Genomic DNA, 19569 nt, shown 5'->3' with positions numbered 1-19569 from the left:
ATTTCTCTTAAATTCAAATGATGTCTTGTTAAATTTAATTGGTACGTTTCTATTCATGTGCAGTCTTTTAAACTGACCGATTTTGTGTTTGCTAGGCTCAACTGAATGCAAGCAATTCGTACATTTATCCTACGAGGTTCACCGAGTTGGATAAACACGACGAGTGCTGAAAAAATCAAGTTCTGCAACGAGTTCCATACAACATTTTTTGCAATTCCGAAAATCATCTTTTGAGTGGTATCGTAAGTCAAATATCCACGTATTTAGTCAATCCACCAAATAAATCAAAATAATGTTGAAAGATAATACTTTTCAAAACAAGTGCTGAAAAGTTCAACTTTTCAGCATCCATTTCAGTGCTGAAAAGTAGAACTTTTCAGCATTTATTTTGAAAAGTGTTTCTATTCGAATCTTTTATTTTTGGTAGAGAAAAGTAGGCTGTTTCGTCGTTCTAGAATGACAGGAAAAGTAAACAGTTTCAAGACGGAATTGCAAAAATATTTACACTCAACACCCGGTGGTTGGTCACTTTTTCGTTTGACACTTTTTTAGTTTGTACCCCGTTGGTTGGTCAAAGTCAAACTAAAAAGTGACGAACTGTCACTTTTTACACGGCGCTCACGAACACTATCAAAACAAACGTTCAGTAGTGTGTGTGAACTCCGTGTAAAAGGGGTGTCAAACCAAAAAGTGACCCCGTTCGTTCGACAACAGATGGTGTCAAACCATCGGGGTTTGAGTGTTTTTGCACTTTTGTTATGAAACTACTTATTTTTCCTATGATTCTCCAACGACGAAAAAGCCTACTTTTCTGTACCAAAAATAACAGAATTAAAAATAAATGCTGAAAAGTGCTACTATTTGGTACCGAAATCGATGCTAAAAGTCTTCTTTTTAAAACTATTTCGGAATGAACGGAAAATTTCACAAATGTTCTGTTTATTGTACATTTAAAATCTAACGATTAGTTTTCGAGCAATCGTCATTTGAAAAATAAGGTCCAAGGCCGATGCAAATATTTTCTAAAATTTTTGTCATCGAGGCCACCGAGTTTTCTGGCCGAGGTTGAGGGGGAAAGCCATGAAAAATGAAAAAAAAAATGAATTTACAAGCAAGAATTTAATACTTGGCTTGGCAAAATTTCACTTCGGATAATCGAATTACGAAATTGTTTTCATTCGTTATCATATTTTCGATTGTTGAGCTTTAGTGTGACTAATAAACTACTCTAAAATGATTTAGAATTTTTAAATCCAAGATGGCGGCCAAAATGGCGGTGTTGAAATATTGCAAAAATACATTTTCCATTTTAATATGCTATCAACCATTCAAATTTGACTGAAATGGGGTCGCAGAATTTGAATTTTATGACTAAAATAGGAAAATTAAAAAAAATACGATTTGTTTTGTTGTTGATTCGATTATCCGAAGTTCCATACAAACCTTCGGATAATTGAAATTTCGGATAAAAGAGGCTTCGGATAATCGAGTCTAGACTGTTTAGCAGTACAGTTGTGTTGCAATCATTAGCGATAGTTTTCAGAAAAAAATAGATTTGTTTTTCAGTTGAAAAACGCCTTTTGTGGTACTGTACATTAAAATTATTTTAAAAAAACACAAAATATTTTTAAATCGACCTTAATTTGGGTCATTTCATCTCAACTGAGTACAGTTTTGGACTCGACCTTCACCGATTTGGACCAAACTTGGAGGGAAGGTTCATCTATCGATAGTTAACAGAAATCCCAAGTTAGGTGCTGATTAGATCATCCCTCTATTTTCGGCACCGCCCCTTTTTTTGCTGATTTTCTAAAAAAACTTTTTTTTAATAATAACTTTGCAACTATTTGAGCAAAAGATTTTCTGCAGGTTGCATTTTATAGAAAAATGTCCAAGGAATTGCCCACTTATATTATATTTTAACGTATTGAAAAATCAGTTTTGACCAATTCCTTATGTTTTTATTTATTTTATTTTATTACCATCGTGTTCCCCAGACAATTTTACATAATAATCAATGTAGACCTCAAACTAAAATGAACTACTGGCGAGATAAAGCGATTTTGCTGAAAAAAGTTTGATTTTGCGCTGCACTCTGTCCTATGAATTCAAATCCGAAATAAGTTTCTCACACATAAAAACCGAACTATGTGGGATTCATCCCTTTTTGTTGAAAAGTACACCATGTACTTCCAAGTGCTGCGCAAAATCATACTTTTTTCCAGTAAAATCGCTGTATCTCGCCAATAGTTCATTTAAGTTTGAGGTCTACATCGATTATTATGTAAAATTGTCCGGGGAACACGATGGTGATAAAGTAAAACAAATAAAGTTTTAAGGAATAGGTCAAAACTGATTTTTTAATACTTAAAACGGTAAAATATAATATTCGTGGGCATTTAAGGGTGCACAGCAACCAAGGAAGTTGTTGTCTTCTTATTCCAAAATTGTCAAACTTACGCACCCAGTCCTGCAAGGATCTGATTGCAAAAATAGTCAAACTTTGTTGTAAATAACTACGAAGACAGTAATTTAGGGGGTGAATAAAACATTATATCGATAGTTCCCGTAGTATTGAAGATACTAAAATGTATGTAACAGAAATCTGGGTGCAAAAGCTATGGTTGATGTGTACCGTTAAGGGTTACAATTTTATTTTTATCGAATTTCATGGACAATTTTCTATAAAATGCAACCTGTACAAAGGCTTTTGCTCAAATAGTTGCAAAGTTATGATTAAAAGAAAAAAAAGTTTTTTAGAAAATCGTCAAAAAGAGGGTGGTGTCAAAAATAGAGGGATGGTCTAATCAGCACCAAGCTTGAGATTTCTGTTAACTATCGATAGATGAACGTTCCCTCCAAGTTTGGTCCAAATCGGAGAAGGTCGAGTCCAAAAGTGTACTCAGTTGACCTGGAATGACCCATTTACATAATAACAATGGAAAAAACATGAAATTTTGAGTTCTTTTGAAAAAAATGTTTTGACGCACGATTTTGAAAGATTAAAAATGGATTTTGTCCCCTAAAACTAATCGAAATTTTTTTTTAAATTTAAAAATAAGGTTTTTGAAAACAAAATTAAATTAATTTAAATATAAAAATTAAAGTATGTATTACATTAGTGTACCTATTTTGTTCTGAATAGACCTAATGAATAACTACAAATTTGTTAAAAACATCAAATCGATCAGAAAATGATTGACGGAAAATTAACGTGATTAGATAACATTTAAAATTTAAATTTCAAATATTTTTTTCTAGTGAGGTGGTAGCAGTGAAATTGCCTACTCAACTGAATCTAAGTGTTTGCATTTGAAAGCTGATAGCTGAACCAGACAAATTTGGAATTTAAAACAAATGCGGAAAAAAACTTAAACATCGAAAATTTTCAAAAATTCAAAAGATTTTTAAATTAACTCAAACTCAAACTGTTTGGTACAATTTCCATCTGACAATGCGCTTTGTCAAACTAGTTATGTCTGGAACATAACACCCTGCACACTTTTGTTATATGTGTGTGTGGTTCACTGGGTCAAAAATATGCTCTAAAGCGATAAGGGAATACGCAATCCAACATGAAAAAAATGTGGGGGTCATCCATAAACTATGTGGACAATTTAGGGGGAAAAGTGTCGAAATTTTTAAAAAAAGTGAACACGTGGTTTATGAATGACCCCTTGGTAATAAAACATATTGCACACAAGTTTCATTATTTTGGTCGCTGAACTCGAAATCGATTAAAGAAATAAGAATATCACAAAAAATGTGGGTTAATTATTTGAAGGTTCTTTGAAGAGCTTCGAATAATCATCGCTTCAAGTCTGGACTGTAAATCTAAGCTGGTTCTAGTTCTGAAAAGTGGATTTAAATCGAAAACTAAAAACTCAGCAAACTGATCAAATATCAAATAAAATTACTTCCCTGAGATTTTACCTAAACCTTAAGGTATTAGAGTGGATTTTGTAATGATTTTCAATCACGAGTAACATTTTTTGAATTAACGCAACCAACGTTACTCTGGTGTTTTGATCAAAATGGGTACCGTTGGTTTTGTACAATATTAATTTTTGACAATTATATTTAATGTAGTTAATTATGTTTCCAGCTTGTTTAAAAAAAATTATTTATAATTGTTTTAGAAATAACTTCTCTTTCAATTTGATGTAAATTTGGTTGTAAGCAACAAGAAGTTATTCGAACTTTAATGGCAAAACAAGTTTCCCAAAATGACAACCACCACCCGCGTAACAAAACCACAAAGTAGCAACAAAATCACCCCTCTTTAAACGTAAACCACCTCCAGCAAAAAAAAAAAATCTAACTCTATAATAACGTAACGTAAACTAATGGAAAGTACCTGACATTTAGCAGAACAGACAGAAGCTTAGGGAGGAAACGAAGGCGCTCGAAGAGGCACATCATTTGTAGAGGGAAGGCGGACACGATTATTGGAGGAACATATATATTTTTGGAACTTTTGTGTCGTATTTGAAATAATCGAACCCCGGAAGGAAACGGCACGGAAATGGAACCTTAAGGCTTTTAACTTCGAGATGTATCGTAGCGTGGTAGAATATATTTTAGGCTTAGCGAATAATGATTAAAAACACAAAAAAAAACACATCAACGCGTCCAAAACAACATAGAAATTATTCACAAATGACATAATTTATACACACAAATGTGTTTGTGTGGGAGAAAAAACATGTGTTGGTTTCACCGCCCAGAATCGTCGCGTCAAGCGAAGGCAGGACAAAGAAAGCATTTCGTCTATTGAAAAGTAAAGTTAAAAAAAGTTCATAAAAGCAGTGAAATAATGCAAAAAAAACATTATTCACTGAAGAAAAAAATTGGTAACTTTAAAGAAGAGAAAAAATATTTTGTCGGAACAAATGTTCAAAAAATTTGGAAGTTGGTATACACTTTGCTAAGACAAAGAGTTATTGTTGTTGTTTGAAGCAAAAGTAAAAATATATACTAAAATCAGTCTGTATAGCGTAGTGGAAAACTATAAGTGTATAAACTATTGTATGGAAGTAAATCAATTGTATATTGAGTAACAAATTATAAGGTTAAAACACACAGATGAGAATTGCTACAAAAGTGAACGTATATATATTACTAAAATAATTGGTTTAAATAAAACTATTTAATCATTTATGATTTATCAAGGCCGAAAATTCCCTCCCGTTCGGACACCAATGCGTTCGGATCAAAGCAAATCAACCAACTATTTTTTTCAACAACGAACACTTTAATCTCCGCTAATAGTCTGACATATTAAAACACTCACATAAACTTCTTTTTCACCTCACACATTCCACCAATGTGCCATTCACATGGGTTTCGTTCGATTTATGCTTCTAAAATATATTTCTTATAATAGTCCATCGAAAAATACCACATTTCGTAATCTAAAATCTATCGACAGTTGCTGATCCACACAAACTTAGCTCACACTCATAAGGAGAGAGGATTGCTTCTTTAGGGTTATTCTTGTTTTCACGTGTCTAATTGATAAGGGTCAGTCCTTACTACACTACACAAACTAGAGGTGTACCTTACTAAAGGTGAGAACAGATCCAGAATTTCCAGATTCGGAGCTAACTACAAAATTTGCACTATTCCCTAGCACTTGGATTGCTCGTCCTAATCGCCTACTTACTATTTAGTGAACAGCCTCTACTTAATCTTGATCTTGTGCAGCTTCAGCTTGAAGCCCAACATTTCGCTCAGCACGCCGGACAGCGCCGACAGGATGACCACCTTGACCGTGGTGTAGAGGTACGGGTTGGCGCTCAGTCCCGAGATCTTGAAGGGAGATTCCAGCTCCTGGTAATTGGGAGGAAAGAAAGTGGTTGTGATTTTTGTAATATCAAAAAATGAGAGTCATTTGGAATCTTAAAGCTTAGTTTTGTTGTTTTCTTTTTCATTTCCAGACGGCGACCACGTGTCATCGATGACCGTTACGTGCTACGACCATAAGGAAGGTGAGTGCATTTAATTTTATGTTGAGGTGAATCAAAGATTACACGGAACAAAATCCGGTCGGCGGATCCGAAAAATTTTCGCGATGGATTCGAAAACATCGGTTGTTTCCGAATTCATCAAAAATGTTTCCGGTTTTGAAAGAATTATTTTCACATTCGAAGAAAATGTTTGCAAAATCGCAAACACCATGTTTGCAGCACCCTTTTCTGTGACGCCCGACGCAGCCAATGCGTTACGCTGCTGTCAAAATCAGCAGCTCGCGCAAACGGTGTAAACATAAACAAAAAATAATTGTGCTGCAAATCGCGAGTGTTCGACCGTTCGAACAAGCTCGGCTGAATAAGTGCGCCATAAAGGACTGAAGGTCTGGGCAGCAAGGGCGTGTCCGCCGTAGGAATTTTGTCCATCCGGTCGAAGGTGAGAACGGCGGGATGCTGCAGCTGTTGCTTAATAAGCTCGTCGTAAACACGATCCCTGGCATCGAGGAGCACCAGCACCGAGCACAGCGAGAGGAAGTAGATTACGGAAATCCTAGCCGAGCATCATCTCCCAGTTACAACTGGAGAAAGCTGGTCACCGGTGCTGTGACGGAGGACGTTTACGGCGTGCCAAAGCTGGCGGAAAACTTACGCAAAAAGGTACAGGAGTTTCCGGTTTCATAAATTAACTTATCATTACTCCTCCCTTCTCTTATCCCCCCAGCATTCTGATCGTCGTTCCTCTGATTGACTGCCGCTGCAATCCCGGATGCCATCAACCCCGTAACATCGTGATTCTTCTGTGCTTGTGTGCGCCTCTTGAGCGCGCGGCCAGATTCCGGATCACAGCCGGATGGAAACCGGAGAGGCAAATCTAAACCAGGATCGTAGGAATCTAGCCGGATACCGACTCACTAGTCAAACAGATGACCCAGCACTCACATCGGCGCCAGAAAGCTGCGAAACACAAACACAGCGAGCATGTTATCGTCCGGAACGCCAACAGATTAACCATTTCGCCCCTGGACGGAATGTCCAGCGATGACGAATCTGCGGGTTTGAAGAGTCCAACTACCAAGAAGTGGCCGCTGAAGTCACGTCATTACTTCACGAAGCAGGTGGAGAGAACTTCAATGTGCAACAGATTTGGAAGGTATGTTGATCTGGCCTCTAATGTTGGCATACTGCAATACTACCTCTGTTAGCATAAATATCCCATGTGCATTTTTATCACTTTTGGGTTATATGCAGTTTGGTTTTAACAGTTTTGAGAAAGCCATAAAATTTAGTACTTTTGTAAAAAAAAATGTAAAATTCAACGCAATCGCACATATATTTTAATTAATCCATCAGCATAATTTCCCTGCTTGCGCCTTTACGTTAAAAAAATCTATGAAAAAAATCGACTAATGAAAAGCAAAAACTAAAAGTGAAAGCCAAATTTTATTTATAGTCGCACGCACTCAACTCTTATCACCTGTACAGAAAAACTAAAAAATAAAGTTGCAAAACATAAAGATATTTACCCAAAACTACAAAAAAAAAACACAAATATAGACCGCAACACAGAAATCTGAAATCGAACATAACAAAATATTTAAGAAAAAAAAAACAAAACTCTTGATTTTTTTTAATTTTGAATCTTTTTTTTAATTCCAAAGCTTTTGAAAAAAAAGACTTTGAACATTTTGATTTTTTTTTAATTTCCGAGATTTCTAAAAAAACAAAATTAGAGAATTATACCCTTCCTCAGCCTATTTCTATTATCGGCCTATCAGCACTTTGATAATGAATTACAGCTCTAATCAAGTGTTTTTGACTATTCCAAAGTAACAAATAGCTTAAATAAAAGTGAGCAAGCAACTCTCCATTGTTGATGTTTTTGAAAATGTTGATTTAAAAGCGGAAAACTACAAAAGTGATGAGAAATGGTCGAACGGCTTAGAGTGATTAAAATGGGTCTTACATTTTTTTTATTCAAAATTTCTAAAATTTCTAAAATTTCTAAAATTTCTAAAATTTCTAAAATTTCTAAAATTTCTAAAATTTCTAAAATTTCTAAAATTTCTAAAATTTCTAAAATTTCTAAAATTTCTAAAATTTCTAAAATTTCTAAAATTTCTAAAATTTCTAAAATTTCTAAAATTTCTAAAATTCTAAAATTTCTAAAATTTCTAAAATTTCTAAAATTTCTAAAATTTCTAAAATTTCTAAAATTTCTAAAATTTCTAAAATTTCTAAAATTTCTAAAATTTCTAAAATTTCTAAAATTTCTAAAATTTCTAAAATTTCTAAAATTTCTAAAATTTCTAAAATTTCTAAAATTTCTAAAATTTCTAAAATTTCTAAAATTTCTAAAATTTCTAAAATTTCTAAAATTTCTAAAATTTCTAAAATTTCTAAAATTTCTAAAATTTCTAAAATTTCTAAAATTTCTAAAATTTCTAAAATTTCTAAAATTTCTAAAATTTCTAAAATTTCTAAAATTTCTAAAATTTCTAAAATTTCTAAAATTTCTAAAATTTCTAAAATTTCTAAAATTTCTAAAATTTCTAAAATTTCTAAAATTTCTAAAATTTCTAAAATTTCTAAAATTTCTAAAATTTCTAAAATTTCTAAAATTTTTAAAATTTCTAAAATTTCTAAAATTTCTAAAATTTCTAAAATTTCTAAAATTTTTAAAATTTCTAAAATTTCTAAAATTTCTAAAAAATTTTAAAATTTCTAAAAAATTTTAAAATTTCTAAAATTTCTAAAATTTCTAAAATTTTTAAAATTTCTAAAATTTCTAAAATTTCTAAAATTTCTAAAATTTCTAAAATTTCTAAAATTTCTAAAATTTCTAAAATTTCTAAAATTTCTAAAATTTCTAAAATTTCTAAAATTTCTAAAATTTCTAAAATTTCTAAAATTTCTAAAATTTCTAAAATTTCTAAAATTTCTAAAATTTCTAAAATTTCTAAAATTTCTAAAATTTCTAAAATTTCTAAAATTTATAAAATTTCTAAAATTTCTAAAATTTCTAAAATTTCTAAAAATTTTAAAAATTTTAAAATTTCTAAAATTTCTAAAATTTCTAAAATTTCTAAAATTTCTAAAATTTCTAAAATTTTTAAAATTTCTAAAATTTCTAAAATTTTTAAAATTTCTAAAATTTCTGAAATTTCTAAACTTTTTAAAATTTCTAAAATTTCTAAAATTTCTAAAATTTCTAAAAAATTTAAAAATTTTAAAATTTCTAAAATTTCTAAAATTTCTAAAATTTCTAAAATTTCTAAAATTTCTAAAATTTCTAAAATTTCTAAAATTTTTAAAATTTCTAAAATTTCTAAAATTTCTAAAATTTTTAAAATTTCTAAAATTTCTAAAATTTCTAAACTTTTTAAAATTTTTAAAATTTCTAAAATTTCTAAAATTTCTAAAATTTCTAAAATTTCTAAAATTTCTAAAATTTCTAAAATTTCTAAAATTTCTAAAATTTCAAAAAAAATTTAAAAATTTTAAAATTTCTAAAATTTTTAAAATTTCTAAAATTTCTAAAATTTTAATAAAATTTCTAAAATTTCTAAAATTTCTAAAATTTCTAAAATTTCTAAAATTTCTAAAATTTCTAAAATTTCTAAAATTTCTAAAATTTCTAAAATTTCTAAAATTCTAAAATTCTAAAATTCTAAAATTCTAAAATTCTAAAATTCTAAAATTCTAAAATTCTAAAATTCTAAAATTCTAAAATTCTAAAATTCTAAAATTCTAAAATTTCTAAAATTTCTAAAATTTCTAAAATTTCTAAAATTTCTAAAATTTCTAAAATTTCTAAAATTTCTAAAATTTCTAAAATTTCTAAAATTCTAAAATTTCTAAAATTTCTAAAATTTCTAAAATTTCTAAAATTTCTAAAATTTCTAAAATTCTAAAATTTCTAAAATTTCTAAAATTTCTAAAATTTCTAAAATTTCTAAAATTTCTAAAATTTCTAAAATTTCTAAAATTTCTAAAATTTCTAAAATTTCTAAAATTTCTAAAATTTCTAAAATTTCTAAAATTTCTAAAATTTCTAAAATTTCTAAAATTTCTAAAATTTCTAAAATTTCTAAAATTTCTAAAATTTCTAAAATTTCTAAAATTTCTAAAATTTCTAAAAATTTCTAAAATTTCTAAAAAATTCTAAAATTTCTAAAATTTCTAAAATTTCTAAAATTTCTAAAATTTCTAAAATTTCTAAAATTTCTAAAATTTCTAAAATTTCTAAAATTTCTAAAATTTCTAAAATTTCTAAAATTTCTAAAATTTCTAAAATTTCTAAAATTTCTAAAATTTCTAAAATTTCTAAAATTTCTAAAATTTCTAAAATTTCTAAAATTTCTAAAATTCTAAAATTTCTAAAATTTCTAAAATTTCTAAAATTTCTAAAATTTAAAAAATTTCTAAAATTTTCTAAAATTTTCTAAAATTTTCTGAAATTTTCTAAAATTTCTAAAATATTAAAAAAATTTAAAATTTCAAAAATTTCAAAAATTTCTAAAATTTCTAAAAATTTTAAAATTTCTAAAATTTCTAAAATTTTTAAAATTTCTAAAATTTCTAAAATTTTAAAAAAAATTTAAAATTTCTAAAATTTCTAAAATTTTAAAATTTCTAAAATTAATAAAAAATTTAAAATTTCTAAAATTTCTAATATTTCTAAAATTTCTAAAATTTCTAAAATTTCTAAAATTTTAAAATTCTAAAATTTCTAAAATTTCTAAAATTTCTAAACTTTCTAAAATTTCTAAAATTTCTAAAATTTTTAAAATTCTAAAATTTCTAAAATTTCTAAAATTTCTAAAATTTCTAAAATTTCAAAAAAATTTAAAATTTTAAAATTTCTAAAATTCTAAAATTCTAAAATTCTAAAATTCTAAAATTCTAAAATTCTAAAATTTCTAAAATTCTAAAATTTCTAAAATTTCTAAAATTTCTAAAATTTCTAAAATTTCTAAAATTTCTAAAATTTCTAAAATTTCTAAAAATTCTAAAATTTCTAAAATTCTAAAATTTCTAAAATTTCTAAAATTTCTAAAATTTCTAAAATTTCTAAAATTTCTAAAATTCTAAAATTTCTAAAATTTCTAAAATTTCTAAAATTTCTAAAATTTCTAAAATTTCTAAAATTTCTAAAATTTCTAAAATTTCTAAAATTTCTAAAATTTCTAAAATTTCTAAAATTTCTAAAATTTTTAAAATTTCTAAAATTTCTAAAATTTCTAAAATTTCTAAAAAAATTTTAAATTTCTAAAATTTCTAAAATTTCTAAAATTTCTAAAATTTCTAAAATTTCTAAAATTTCTAAAATTTCTAAAAAATTTTAAAATTTCTAAAATTTCTAAAATTTCTAAAATTTCTAAAATTTCTAAAATTTCTAAAATTTCTAAAATTTCTAAAATTTCTAAAATTTCTAAAATTTCTAAAATTTCTAAAATTTCTAAAATTTCTAAAATTTCTAAAATTTCTAAAAATTTCTAAAATTTCTAAAATTTCTAAAATTTTCAAAATTTCTAAAATTTCTAAAATTTCTAAAATTTCTAAAATTTCTAAAATTTCTAAAATTTCTAAAATTTCTAAAATTTCTAAAATTTCTAAAATTTCTAAAATTTCTAAAATTTCTAAAATTTCTAAAATTTCTAAAATTTCTAAAATTCTAAAATTTCTAAAATTTCTAAAATTTCTAAAATTTCTAAAATTTCTAAAATTTCTAAAATTTCTAAAATTTCTAAAATTTCTAAAATTTCTTAAATTCTAAAATTCTAAAATTTTCAAATTCTAAAATTCTAAAATTCTAAAATTCTAAAATTGCTAAAATTTCTAAAATTTCTAAAATTTCTAAAATTTCTAAAATTTCTAAAATTTCTAAAATTTCTAAAATTTCTAAAATTCTAAAATTCTAAAATTTCTAAAATTTCTAAAATTAATCTAAAATTTCTAAAATTTCTAAAATTTCTAAAATTCTAAAATTTCTAAAATTTCTAAAATTTCTAAAATTTCTAAAATTTCTAAAATTTCTAAAATTTCTAAAATTTCTAAAATTTCTAAAATTTCTAAAATTTCTAAAATTTCTAAAATTTCTAAAATTTCTAAAATTTCTAAAATTTCTAAAATTTCTAAAATTTCTAAAATTCTAAAATTCTAAAATTTCTAAAATTTCTAAAATTTCTAAAATTTCTAAAATTTCTAAAATTTCTAAAATTTCTAAAATTTCTAAAATTTCTAAAATTTCTAAAATTTCTAAAATTTCTAAAATTTCTAAAATTTCTAAAATTTCTAAAATTTCTAAAATTTCTAAAATTTCTAAAATTTCTAAAATTTCTAAAATTTCTAAAATTTCTAAAATTTCTAAAATTTCTAAAATTTCTAAAATTTCTAAAATTTCTAAAATTTCTAAAATTTCTAAAATTTCTAAAATTTCTAAAATTTCTAAAATTTCTAAAATTTCTAAAATTTCTAAAATTTCTAAAATTTCTAAAATTTCTAAAAATTTCTAAAATTTCTAAAATTTCTAAAATTTCTAAAATTTCTAAAATTTCTAAAATTTCTAAAATTTCTAAAATTTCTAAAATTTCTAAAATTTCTAAAATTTCTAAAATTTCTAAAATTTCTAAAATTTCTAAAATTTCTAAAATTTCTAAAATTTCTAAAATTTCTAAAATTTCTAAAATTTCTAAAATTTCTAAAATTACAAAAATTTCTAAAATTTCTAAAATTTCTAAAATTTCTAAAATTTCTAAAATTTCTAAAATTTCTAAAATTTCTAAAATTTCTAAAATTTCTAAAATTTCTAAAATTTCTAAAATTTCTAAAATTTCTAAAATTTCTAAAATTTCTAAAATTTCTAAAATTTCTAAAATTTTAAATAAAATTTCTAAAATTTCTAAAATTTCTAAAATTTCTAAAATTTCTAAAATTTCAAATTTCTAAAATTTCTAAAATTTCTAAAATTTCTAAAATTTCTAAAATTTCTAAAATTTCTAAAATTTCTAAAATTTCTAAAATTTCTAAAATTTCTAAAATTTCTAAAATTTCTAAAATTTTCTAAAATTTCTAAAATTTCTAAAATTTCTAAAATTTCTAAAATTTCTAAAATTTCTAAAATTTCTAAAATTTCTAAAAATTTTAAAATTTCTAAAATTTCTAAAATTTCTAAAATTTCTAAAATTTCTAAAATTTCTAAAATTTCTAAAATTTCTAAAATTTCTAAAATTTCTAAAATTTCTAAAATTTCTAAAATTTCTAAAATTTCTAAAATTTCTAAAATTTCTAAAATTTCTAAAATTTCTAAAATTTCTAAAATTTCTAAAATTTCTAAAATTTCTAAAATTTCTAAAATTTCTAAAATTTCTAAAATTTCTAAAATTTCTAAAATTTCTAAAATTTCTAAAATTTCTAAAATTTCTAAAATTTCTAAAATTTCTAAAATTTCTAAAATTTCTAAAATTTCTAAAATTTCTAAAATTTCTAAAATTTCTAAAATTTCTAAAATTCTAAAATTTCTAAAATTTCTAAAATTTCTAAAATTTCTAAAATTTCTAAAATTTCTAAAATTTCTAAAATTTCTAAAATTTCTAAAAAATTTTAAAATTTCTAAAATTTCTAAAATTTCTAAAATTTCTAAAATTTCTAAAATTTCTAAAATTTCTAAAATTTCTAAAATTTCTAAAATTTCTAAAATTTCTAAAATTTCTAAAATTTCTAAAATTTCTAAAATTTTAAAATTTCTAAAATTTCTAAAATTTCTAAAATTTCTAAAATTTCTAAAATTTCTAAAATTTCTAAAATTTCTAAAATTTCTAAAATTTCTAAAATTTCTAAAATTTCTAAAATTTCTAAAATTTCTAAAATTTCTAAAATTTCTAAAATTTCTAAAATTTCTAAAATTTTAAAAAAATTTCTAAAATTTCTAAAATTTCTAAAATTTCTAAAATTTCTAAAATTTCTAAAATTTCTAAAATTTCTAAAATTTCTAAAATTTCTAAAATTTCTAAAATTTCTAAAATTTCTAAAATTTCTAAAATTTCTAAAATTTCTAAAATTTCTAAAATTTCTAAAATTTCTAAAATTTCTAAAATTTCTAAAATTTCTAAAATTTCTAAAATTTCTAAAATTTCTAAAATTTCTAAAATTTCTAAAATTTCTAAATTTCTAAAATTTCTAAAATTTCTAAAATTTCTAAAATTTCTAAAATTTCTAAAATTTCTAAAATTTCTAAAATTTCTAAAATTTCTAAAATTTCTAAAATTTCTAAAATTTCTAAAATTTCTAAAATTTCTAAAATTTCTAAAATTTCTAAAAAATTTTAAAATTTCTAAAATTTCTAAAAAATTTTAAAATTTTGAAAATTTCCTAAATTTTGAATTTTTGAATTTTTAAATTTTTAAATTTTTAAATTTTTAAATTTTTAAAATTTTTAAATTTTTAAATTTTTAAATTTTTAAATTTTTAAATTTTTAAATTTTTAAATTTTTAAATTTTTAAATTTTTAAATTTTTAAATTTTTAAATTTTTAAATTTTTAAATTTTTAAATTTTTAAATTTTTAAATTTTTAAATTTTCAAATTTTTAAATTTTTAAATTTTTAAATTTTTAAATTTTTAAATTTGTTTTTTGAATTTTTGAATTTTTGAATTTTTGAATTTTTGAATTTTTGAATTTTTGAATTTTTGAATTTTTTAATTTTTGAATTTTTGAATTTTTGAATTTTTGAATTTTTGAATTTTTGAATTTTTGAATTTTTGAATTTTTGAATTTTTGAATTTTTGAATTTTTGAATTTTTGAATTTTTGAATTTTTGAATTTTTGAATTTTTGAATTTTTGAATTTTTAAATTTTTGATTTTTTGAATTTTTAAAATTTCTTAATTTTAGTTTTTTGATGTGTGAAGGGACAAAAATTTAAACTTAATTTTGTGTTCTCTTTCGCAGTCTACGCCTCACGATTGCAACGTGAATTCGGCCAGCAATGTGTTCAAAGCTGGGGCTCATTCCAGGCGGACGGTCTTCTAGCAGACCACTCAAGTTGGTCCTCGAGGTGAATATCGGAAATGGAATCGCAATCGTGGCGCTGTGCATGGGCGCCTTTGTTGCCCTGGTGAGGCATCATATGCTCCAAAGTCAAGCATGAACCTGAGCCCGCACCAGGACCTTTCCCGAATGCACGAAGAAGCCAACAGCCGAAACCTCCAGAACGAGGTGAACTTCCGGCGTTTCGCGAATCCGCTAAGGGGAAGTACCAGCTAGGAACTGAATCCGGCGCCGGAAATCATTCAGATTGCCGGCCCGAGCACGCTGGCATGGTCTCAGCAGCACCTCTATCTGGGTGGCTCCGCTGCCGACGTCACCGAGTATGAGAAGGATCTGGGCAAGGCGGGGATCATCAACCGGATATCGCACACACTGCTGCACAAAACACTGACATCAAAACATCAACACTGACATCATCCGTACATCAGCGATTTCACGGCAGCAGTACCCAACTGCACCACGGACATCGAGGACATCAGAGAAATCGACTCATTCGAATCGTCACCGTATTTTAGAAAAAGCAAAAAAAAAAAAAACATCACACAATATCAGTAAAATTTCGTAATAAATACACCTCTTTTTATTATGTTTAGAAATATGAACAAATAAATGAAAATTAAATGAGCGCTTCTTCTTCTTATTTCCAACTGAATTTCGAGCAGCAACGGTCAATTCAAAAAGGTAAATATTGAAGTGGCTGCGTTCTGCGTGCTTTTGGCGGGGTGGGCGTTACTGCGTTACGTTTGCGATATCGCAAATAATCGTTTGCGATATTGGAAGCAATGTTTCCTGCTGACGGGTGGAAACCGAGATTTGCGATTTTTAGAGCAAATCGAAAGCAAAGTTTCCGATTCCGCAAACCGGATTTTGTTCCGTGTAGGCGGCCCTTTCTTGAACTGCTGATCAAAAAATCAAGCAAAATAATTTTAATGGGTCAAAGTCTCTTAGAAATTGGCCCAATGACACTATTTTTCTAGAAATGTGCTGAAGCTAAACTGAATGCAATGATTCATCGTTGCGATAAATTTCACGCAGTTGGTCTTGTCGATTTGAGTTTTCGTAATTTTTAAAAGGAATGATAAGCACTGGCAATATTTAGCTTTAAAACCAGGAAGAATGGCATGACATTGTGTCATGCTTCGAAAAAAAAAGAATTTACCAAAACGTCAAGAATAAAGAATCTTACAAAAAAATCGAGCTAAAGTAACTTTGCAGAAATCGACTTGAAAGTGTCTTGCTAAATTTTATCATGCAAAAATCAAGCCGAAGTTATTTTTCAACAAAATCGTGCTGAAGTTATCATGCAGAATGTTATCTTGCAAAAATTTAGCTGAAGTTATTTTACAAAAACTCAAGCTGAAATTGTCTTGCAGAAATCGTCCTGAAGTTGTCTTGCAGAAATCAACCTGAAGTTCCCAAGTAACATTTTAGACTTTATCTTAGCTGTTACAACCGCTGTAAAACCCATCAGCCAAAACCTACATTAAAACCACTCAGCCGTCATACATTCCCCAGAACCCCGATAAACCCAAAACCAAAACCAAAAGGACCTACGCAAAAGGTTGTCACAGCCTATTTATAAAACCTACCTAGGAGTTCAAGGCTTTACAACTGAATCCTAACAACCTCCTCAAAGCCTTAATAAAACCTTTGTTAAAACCTAGTCAGGAGTTATGGAAAAATGACACTTGATACGTCTTCAAACGTCTCATGCCAAATAGGTTTTATTTTGGCAAAAAATAAATCTTCGTCTTGCCAAATGATGTAATGGTGAAGGCATTTGTTTACAAAAATGGTTTGCCATTGGTTTGCAAAAATGGCGATGATAAATATAAGATGTTGGTGGTAATTAAAGTTATTTGAAAGCTTATTTCTCGCAATTGATGACTCAAGTTTAGCTGCGGTTGATTTTTTTATTGATAAATATGTGGGAGATACAGCGAAGAAAATCAACTCGCTTCATCAAAAATAATAGATTGCAATCCTCCTGAAAAAAAATTAAATTAATTTTAATCTTCTATCGCTATACTAATTATATCCGAAATTAAGCATAAATGTGTGTTTCATGAAATATTAATAACATTTATGCTTTTTATATTTTTTTCTGCCAAGATGGCGGTCAATCATATTCAATCAGAACACGCGTTTAGCGCCATATTTATGCATTGCTATTTGGCTGCGTTAAATGCTCTTTTAGGAGCTTATGGTTTTAAGTGAGCTTTTTGCATGCCTAATGGCACTTGACAGCTACAACACCCTTGGTTTTAAATAAGCATGCGATAAAACCGTTTGGCATGGCATTGCCATCTGGTTTTCAAGCCTCTATTAAAACTTCCATAAAACCTTATTGAAAGCCAGTAGGCTTTTATTTTCGCCAGGTTTTATGTCCGAGGCATACAACCTTGTTAGAACCTAATAAATAGCTTTAGCTTACTGGTTGCGGTGAATGCCCTAATAAATCTATTAAGCAATCAAGATGCTACCATAAAACCTTAATAAAACTAGGTGGTGGCTAGTTGGTTTAAAAATGTTACTTGGGATTAGAGCAATTCTCTCCGAAATCGGTCTTTTTTCTACAATTTAAATTTTTGTATTTTTTAATCCGACTGAAACTTTTTTGGTACCTTCGGTATGCCCAAAGAAGCCATTTTGCATCATTAGTTTGCCCATATAATTTTCCATACAAATTTGGCAGCTGTCCATACAAAAATGATGTATGAACATTCAAAAATCTGTATCTTTTGAAGAAATTTTTTTGATTGATTTGGTGTCTTCGGCAAAGTTGTAGGTATGGATACGGACTACACTGGAAAAAATGGTACACGGTGATTTTTTATTTAACTTTTTGTCACTAAAACTTGATTTGCAAAAAACACTATTGTTTTCTTTTCGAAAAAAATATTTTCAAAATTTTTAAATCAAGACTAACATTTTAAAGGGCGTTATATTGAGTGTTTGGCCCTTTTAAAATGTTAGTCTTGGTTTAAAAATTTTGAAAATATTTTTTTTCGAAAAGATCGGAAAATTTCACGAATGTTTCATATTTTAAAATTGAAAAAACCAATGGTCCGGTTGCTGAGATATCGACATTTGAAAATGGTGGGTTGTTTGGGTGAGACTTAGAAAACATCAATTTTCCTGTTTTTTTAACCTTTGCATGGCATTATCTCAGCAACTAAGGGCCGTATCATTAAAGTTCATTAAAGCAATATAGCTACTCAAAAATATATTTTTCAAAAGTGGGCAAACATGTGCACTAATTTAAAAAAATGAAAAACTGCGACTATTTTCAAAAAAGTTACCTAAAAATGGCTTTAACTTGAAAACGGTGCACTTTATCAAAATTTCACTGAAGTACTTTTTGATTGCAAATTTAATTTTACATCGAAAAATGAAGTTGAAAAATTTTTGCGACCAATATTTCGATTTTTTGAAAAATATCAGTATTGATTCAAAAATTCATAACTCGGTAATAGTAGTTTATGCAACAAGTTGCAAAAAGAGGATTTTTTCAGCACGAGTCGTACATTTATCCAACGAGGTTCACCGAGTACGAAGAGTGCTAAAAAATCATGTTTTGCAACGAGTTCCATACAACATTTTTTGCAATTCCAAAAAACACACACTGAGTGAAATTTTATGTTAAATTTTCATGTGTGTTGTCAATAAATCGTTTAAATCAAATTTTTTTTGAAAAGTGTTACTTTTCAGCATTTATTTTAAAAAGTGTTGCTATTCGATTTTGTTATTTTTGGTACAGAAAAGTAGGCTATTTCGTCATTCAAGAATGACAGGAAAAGTAAAAAGTTTCACGACGGAATTGCAAAAAAGATTTTTTGCACAACCTGAAAATTTCTGAAAAGTTGGCATTTCATGTCCCCTAAAACATATCAAAAATTTCATGTATCATTTTTGTATGTCCTTATCCACTGAGCTTCTATCGGATGGTGAAGTAAAACGTCGGTCCCGGTTTCTCCTGTCTCGTCAGAGGCGCTGGAGCAGAAATCCCACGTTAGAGGAAGGCCATGCCCCGGGGGGCGTAGTGCCAATAGTTTCGTTTCGTTTTGTATGTACAGCTGCCAAATTTGTAAAGAAAATTATATGGACTAACTAATGATGCAAAATGGCTTCTTTGGGCATTTCGACGGCCCCAAAAAAGTTTCAGTCGGATTAAAAAATACAAAAAAAAATCGAATGACCGAAATCTGAGAGAACTGCTCAATTTGTCCAATATACGGGACATCCATCATACGCTGTCTAAAAACTATGTTGTTTCTGTATTATTAACGAGAATTTTAATTTAGTGAAAATTCGTGCATAATTTTCATTCTTTTGAAACAAATGTAAAAACCGATCTGAGTATATTTAAAGATGGCGGTCAATATGGCCGCGATAGATTTCTTTTTGAGAATTTTTATTTAGCAATGTAAAATTATCTAATTAAGGGTCTACTCGATCTGAGAAATAAGAATTCGTTTTCCTCGAAGAACATATGACAATCGAACTTCGGTAATATTTGGTTCAAAAACGATTAATTAAAATTAGAGTAG

The 19569-nt window shown here is 26.7% G+C and overlaps 2 protein-coding genes across 6 annotated transcripts in view; one reads left to right on the top strand and one right to left on the bottom strand.

The window, feature by feature from the left end:
- Nucleotides 1–19569, top strand: part of LOC120431703 (TPR-containing protein DDB_G0280363-like) — a 124710-nt gene that overhangs the window by 75146 nt on the left and 29995 nt on the right. Inside the window, exon 7 of one of the 2 annotated variants that reach the window (XM_052710199.1) lies at nucleotides 5940–5990. The exons of the other annotated variant lie outside the window; for it this stretch is intronic. Within the exon in view, the coding sequence (XP_052566159.1) occupies nucleotides 5940–5985 (46 nt within the window). The 3' untranslated portion in view covers nucleotides 5986–5990. The remainder of the gene's footprint in view (nucleotides 1–5939; nucleotides 5991–19569) is intronic. 2 annotated transcript variants of the gene reach the window in all.
- Nucleotides 5234–19569, bottom strand: part of LOC120412392 (protein phtf) — a 30258-nt gene continuing 15922 nt past the window's right edge. For all 4 annotated transcript variants that reach the window (XM_052710190.1, XM_052710193.1, XM_052710192.1 and 1 more), the window contains exon 7: nucleotides 5234–5832. In XM_052710190.1, the coding sequence (XP_052566150.1) occupies nucleotides 5683–5832 (150 nt within the window). In that variant the 3' untranslated portion in view covers nucleotides 5234–5682. The remainder of the gene's footprint in view (nucleotides 5833–19569) is intronic.

The sequence above is a fragment of the Culex pipiens genome, chromosome 3 (genome assembly GCF_016801865.2).
Source record: "Culex pipiens pallens isolate TS chromosome 3, TS_CPP_V2, whole genome shotgun sequence".
In the NCBI taxonomy this organism is placed as follows: domain Eukaryota; kingdom Metazoa; phylum Arthropoda; class Insecta; order Diptera; family Culicidae; genus Culex; species Culex pipiens.
Note: the sequence above shows the minus strand (reverse complement) of the source record. Positions and strands in the feature narration are given on the sequence as shown.